This window comes from Amaranthus tricolor, chromosome 4 (assembly GCF_026212465.1).
Source record: "Amaranthus tricolor cultivar Red isolate AtriRed21 chromosome 4, ASM2621246v1, whole genome shotgun sequence".
In the NCBI taxonomy this organism is placed as follows: domain Eukaryota; kingdom Viridiplantae; phylum Streptophyta; class Magnoliopsida; order Caryophyllales; family Amaranthaceae; genus Amaranthus; species Amaranthus tricolor.
This window is the reverse complement of record NC_080050.1, coordinates 18,287,168-18,293,362: the sequence shown is the minus strand read 5'-3', so window position 1 is coordinate 18,293,362 and position 6,195 is coordinate 18,287,168. Positions and strand designations below refer to the sequence as shown.

General features: G+C 33.4%; 1 protein-coding gene across 1 annotated transcript; it reads left to right on the top strand.

Annotated features, from left to right (window-relative positions):
- Positions 1-4,569: 4,569 nt before the first annotated feature.
- On the top strand, positions 4,570-6,195 carry LOC130809716 (uncharacterized). Its single transcript, XM_057675488.1, has 2 exons — positions 4,570-5,357; positions 5,851-6,195. Exons 1-2 carry the CDS (start codon positions 5,134-5,136, stop codon positions 6,134-6,136), a joined length of 510 nt encoding a protein of 169 aa, XP_057531471.1. The 5' UTR covers positions 4,570-5,133; the 3' UTR covers positions 6,137-6,195.

Below are 6,195 nucleotides of genomic sequence, written 5' to 3'. Positions count from 1 at the left end.
CATTCTCGGTTCCAACTAAACCTTATTTGAGACATTCAGTGACGACATCGCCGTCACTGAAGCAAATAAGAATAAACAACAACGAACGAACCCGGAAAAGCGATTCAACAGTCAATTACAAATGCAAAAAATAATTAATCTTAACTTATATTAACATCAAACAACTTCATATATACAAGAAAGTAATGAATATTTGTCAGAAAAAAAAAATTGAGTTGTTAATTTCTCATCAACAATTACCATTATAAAAATTACCATTAACATCTCATAGTTTACTCCATTTCTCATAGTTTACAAGGACATTCATTCTGGAAAAAAAAAAGCATACAATTAGCTATACATGTAGCTTCATCCATTAAATTAAATATTGTTTTCGTAAATAAAAAAAACTAAAAATTTCCAATTAATTGCGTCGGAAAATGAGGTCGTCAGAAAAGTTGCTCCATTGGAGAAGCTGCCGGACTGTATAAACATAAGTGGACAATACTACCTGTAAAGTCGTACATCTTATATTAGTTAAAGGAAGTATATGCCTTGAACAAGAGTTGGGCACTCGTGCCAAATATCGTATTTGTCAATTCTATAAAAGCGGTGTCAATTTCATAGAAGAGGAGTCAATTTCATCAAAGAGGTGTCAATTTCATGAAAAAGGTGTTTGTGTAGGTTTTGTAATCAAACAAATACTTTTTGGTGGGGTCCACAGAAAAAAGAAAACTAAAAAAAATAAAATCAAATGGCGAGTTCTAATTGGATTGAGCTTATGATATTGGGCAAAAATGCCCAACCTTTGTTCAGGGTTTATCACTAGTTCAATACTCATATCAGTTATATGCCTGCCATTAATTTGCGTGCCAATAACACCGGGGAATAACCAAGCAGCCTTTTGCAAAAAGTGGGCCCATTCCTCGACAAAGAAGCTAAAATGGTTAGTTGGTCACCCATACTCTTGACATAACTACATTAAAATAGAGCAAGACTATTTTATTGAGAGAAATTATATACTCATAACAGTTATTTCAAATCGGTATTTTAGATACTTTTTGTGAATTATTGTCCATAAGACATCAAATATTGTCCAAAGTGTTTAGTATATTGTCTACATAAAGTCAAATATTGTTCACTGTTGTTTCTCAAACACCCAATATACAAGTTAACTTTGTTGTGGACCAATTACTTCTACGCGACATGTTGATTTTTGATTGGAGGCTAGTGCTGCTATTTGTATATAGCTGCTAGTTGTTTATCAGTTTCCATTTTATTTAACCAGTTCATTAATAAACTCAGTTGAAATTACACATATATCCTTATCAACTTAATTCAATTAAAACTAAGGGGCTACTTTTGTCTTTTAAACTTTGAACTAAGGGGATCTATGTAATTACACCCCTGGTTCATCATCGAACCATTCAACGAAAAGAGTTTTTCATACGACTAGTTGTTGGCTTGTGCGCGTTGCACACGGTCCTCCAAATTGCGATGTTTAATTAGATTAAGTATGTGAAGTGATCTTTTTGTTAGAATTCGTTATATCATTAATGAAAAGTTACTCTATTTATGTTGCAAAACTTTCTACAATTAGGTATTATAAATGAGAAAGTTTTGGGTTGCGGAGGGAGTATTTCATTTTATCAATTTTAAACAAAGACAAAAAGCTTCAATTATTATATTAGCACATGAAGAAAAGTACAAACAGAACCATCGAAATTGCTAGCAACTAAAAATCCACCCACCATACAAGATGACTTCCAACATATAGTATCAAAACTATATAGCATAGTGAAAGACAAATGAGCTTGATAAATTACCACTAAAACAACACAATGTGTACTATTACATAATGAGTACTAATTTATACACCTTTTGTTATTAATAGTTATTCCACTTTTGATTATGGGACACTTTGAAATATATGTTCAATTTCCCTTTTCTATATAAATGTGTATAAAGTTTACCCACTTAACCACGATTTTTGGCGATTACATCGGCTCTCCCTTACTTTTTAGAAAGGGCACATTTGTCTTTATTGGAATAGCTTCATTTAGTTTTTCTTAAAAATCCATATTATTTTAGTATGAACAACTAATTTAAAAAGGAAGGGTGAGAAACTCATTAAATAGGGGTGATGGTGAGACCATTTTGCATCAAATTGCTAATAATTTTGTACTGTGACTCAATTTTATTGGAATTGACTTCATGTAAGTTACCGACCACATAGTTTGGCACATGGCTAATATTAATATAGTATTGTGCTGAAATCAATTAAAGAGATTAAATGATGCTCATTTCATTGTCAAGTCATATAAATAACCACAGAGTATGAGCTTACATAGAACATGTAGATAATATGTTATAGATCTTACTTGTCCTTAATACTTATAGCTATAGATACTAATATGACCAAAAAAATTTCACTACCGAAGTCTAAGGAAATTTGCCAGAGCTATATGAACTAAAAAGAAAGCCGCTAAGATTCAACTTGAGTTGCACAATATCCAGCTTTGAAGTTGGGAACGCCAAGGTAGGGGTATGCAATTTCGGATGTCCAATCCGTACTGATTCGATCTGAAAATCCGAATATATGAAAGTTTGGATTGGCAATTTTGTGATACGTATTCGATTCGAAATTTTGAACATCTTACTTTTCGGATATCTGGATAACCGATCCGCAAAGGCAAAAGTTTTTTTTTTTTTTTTTTTTTTTTTTTTTTTTTTTTCTTTTTGTTAGTTGTACACTACTATAGTAATGGCTTCTTTTGTCTAATGATTTGGCATTTTGGTAAATAGGCAGTCCATGGCCAAAGCTTTACATCTTACAAATCCAATATTCCCATTTTCCTATAGAGTCAAGAATTCTGATACGAACAATGACGAATATATTTAATTCTCCAAAATTATTTCGGATATTATTTAGATAGTTATTCTGTATCTCATTCGATTATATGATTTTTTTTCCTGATCTTTGATATGAAATATCTAAATTAAAAGAATCGGAGAAAATATCCGTTTTTTTTAGATTGGATCCTCAGATACTTTAGATCGGGCATTTTTGCACATGCCTACGTCAAAGTACCAACATAATTGCCCGCAATAACCCACAATCTTGCACATAGACAAAATTTAATGAAGTAATGTAGCTATTGCTATATACTATTTTACACAAAATAATTTTTTTAGACAATTCATTGTTCTTGGAACATGAAAATGATTTTGAATCTCCAATTATGATTTCAATATTGTTATGTTTATAATTGTTCAATATATATTCAATCTAAATAAATAAAGTTGGCATTTAGGCAAATCTGTAAAACACATTGAATTGTCAGTAAGGAAAACACTAAAGCATTTACCAGGCTAGTTAATAAGTAAACCAAGTACATCAAATAGACTCAAAATTTTTTAATCAATTATTCACTTTGCTATATGAATCAAAATCCTACCTAGCAAAATCGTTTCAAACAAAAAGGGGGAAAATATCTTACCTTTACGTTGATGAAATTAACCATATAGATGAAACAATTAGGTAACACACTGCAAATAAATTTAAATAAAAGTATTCAATAAGATATTGATATAAGAAATAAAATAAATTAAAGCTCACAAGTCAAAAGAGAGATGAATATGTGACATATCAGGTGTGTGAATAATAGGAACAAACATGTAGGCAAATGGATTTCGATCCCATGATTTATGGAAGTAAACGTAGGTTTCTTACCAACAGAGACAAAGCATGTTACTATTCTGGTTAATAGTAACCCATTTACATTTTTAGTATATTAAAGATACATCCAACAGCTTTGATAAATGGCAAACATTATCCAGAAACAAATATACAGGACTACAACCAAAAGCATTATCATTAACACGCCTAACCACTTCAGTTACATCAGTTTCCATGCCCAAGTTCGCTGCAGCAGCTTCAGTCATAAGGGGAGTCCATGAAGCTTTAATGCGCTTAACACCATAGGCGATCAGCATGATCGAGTCGTCCCGTATTGCAGCCCCCAGACCCATGCCACTTCGACTCTATGAATAGCAGCAGCATCCGTATTCACTTTCGCTACTTCAAATGGTGGTTTGTACCAAGCATCAGCAGATTGGAAGCTCTTTTTTTGCTTTCCACCCATATACTTTATAGGAAAATTCCCAATGGTAATGATATGATTTTCAAAATTTCAATCATAATCATGGAAAATAAGTTATTTCCCAAATGTAGCTTTTTGAGCTTAAATTTAGTTTATCGTTAAATTAGCTCTAATTACAACCTCTAATCCCAATCAATTACTCTAATAACCCTAATGAACCCTAATTAATTGTGATTATTGTCATAATTAAAGTTATAATTAGCGTTAATTGATTGAATTTAATTCTAAAAAGCTATGGTTAGGAGATGAATTGTTTATCATGGTTATTCATGGAATTTTGAAAACAACCTAGTTACCGTTGAAAATGTTGAAAAGCATAGGGTTACCATTGGGAATTTCTCTACTTTATATGCATATGACTTATATATATAGGTTTTTCGACTTAAATGAAAGTTACTTCAGTTCAATTCAGAGTCAATCAGTTCAGTTCAAAGTCATTCAATTCAGAGCAACTTTAGTAGAAAGAAACAGAGCCATAACCCTCAACAAAATTGACAAAGCCCACAGCTAAAGCTACTAGTAAATCACACAAATGATAAATTTGGTAAATTAAGCCAAAAACTAGTGGCAATGTCTAGCTGGCACATTATGTTAGAGCTTGTGATGAGGTGGTAGAGTTTGTTCAAGAGCTGTAACAACCTGATCGAAGAGGTTCATGATGCATTAAGGCTAATGTTAGCTGATATATGTGCATGCTGCTGTAGCTGTAAGGCCTTGAACATGAGCATGCATTATGAAACTATCATCAACAATACCCGCATTGGCCACATAGCTTGCTGAACAAGCCAAAGTTCCCGCCACCCCGCTTTTTTAAACTTCTATATATAATACCCACCCACCCACAATTAGACCTCAGCTCACTTCTCTCCTTCATCCATTAATATTTCTGCTCTTCAATTTTCTCTCTCCTTTTTCTTCATTTTCTTCTTCTTCTTCCTTTCTCTCTCCTTGAGTTAAGGTTTAATTTGCTCCTTTTTCTCTCTCATCTGAGATGGCTGAGGTTCCGAGCGGTAATGAGAAGAACGAAGCTGCTGCTGCAGCACCGAACGCCGAGCCACAACTCCTGAATGAAGCTCCTAAGGCGAACGATGCTGTTCAGTTCTACACTGAGGAAGTTGGCCGTACTACCAGCTCCACGAAGAAGGCTGGACAAGAGGTTCCTAAACTCGGCGACTCTGTTTTCTCCGTCTCTGATCTTCCTGAAGATGCTGCTCAGTAAGCGCTCTTCTCTCTCCTTTTCGTGATTTTGATGTTTTCCGGTGTTATTAATATGCTATTGCATGTTTTTTCAAGCGTCAATCTGTTAATTGATGCCGTAATCTTCTTATTCCGTTGATTTTTCATTACTACATTTTAGCCTTTTCCATGATTATTTTGTGCTATGATTTTTTCCAAGAAATTCGTTTTTTAATTAACTCACATATCTCGCTGTTAATCTCCAATTATTTTCGGATAATTTTACTGACTCAAAATAGTGTAGTAATTTTTTTTTCTTTTTGCAGTATGTCCTTTTCCACTTGTGATACTCTGTATATACTTTGATTTTCCGAATAATTTCCTTGCATTATTTCAGTTTCATACTCCTGATTTTTTGTCATTTTTTTTCAATATATCGTTGCTTCTCGCTGTGATTTTGTTGTTTTTCTTGTTGCATTTTTCTGAAGCGTTAGTCTGTTAATTGACGCCTTTAATCTGTTAAACTGTTAAGCGCTGAGGCTGTTGGCCGTACTGACAGCTCTAAGAGGGAGGCTGAGCAAGACGGAAGTATTCTCTCTGCTGATCTCAAGCTTGCTGACTCTGTCTTCTCTGTCTCTGGTCTCCCTGAAGATCTTGCGCTCTTCTCTTTTTCTCTCTCTCCTCTTTGTGATTTTGATGTTTTCTGGTGCTTTCAATCTGCTGTTGCATGTTTTATTGTTTTTTCAAGTGTTAATCTGTCAATATCTTCTAATTCCATTGTATCTTCAGTGAATGTTGTGTTTGCAATTTGCATCTAATTTCCTTTTGCTTCTTTAATTCAGTATTTTGTGCTATTTTTTTTTTCCGAATATTTCGC

Excerpts from the sequence above, each read along its gene's own strand:
- LOC130809716 (XM_057675488.1), top strand. The coding sequence starts at position 5,134 with ATGGCTGAGGTTCCGAGCGGTAATGAGAAGAACGAAGCTGCTGCTGCA. Across the intron at positions 5,358-5,850 it reads CTTCCTGAAGATGCTGCTCA|CGCTGAGGCTGTTGGCCGTA; the intron begins GTAAGCGCTCTT and ends TAAACTGTTAAG.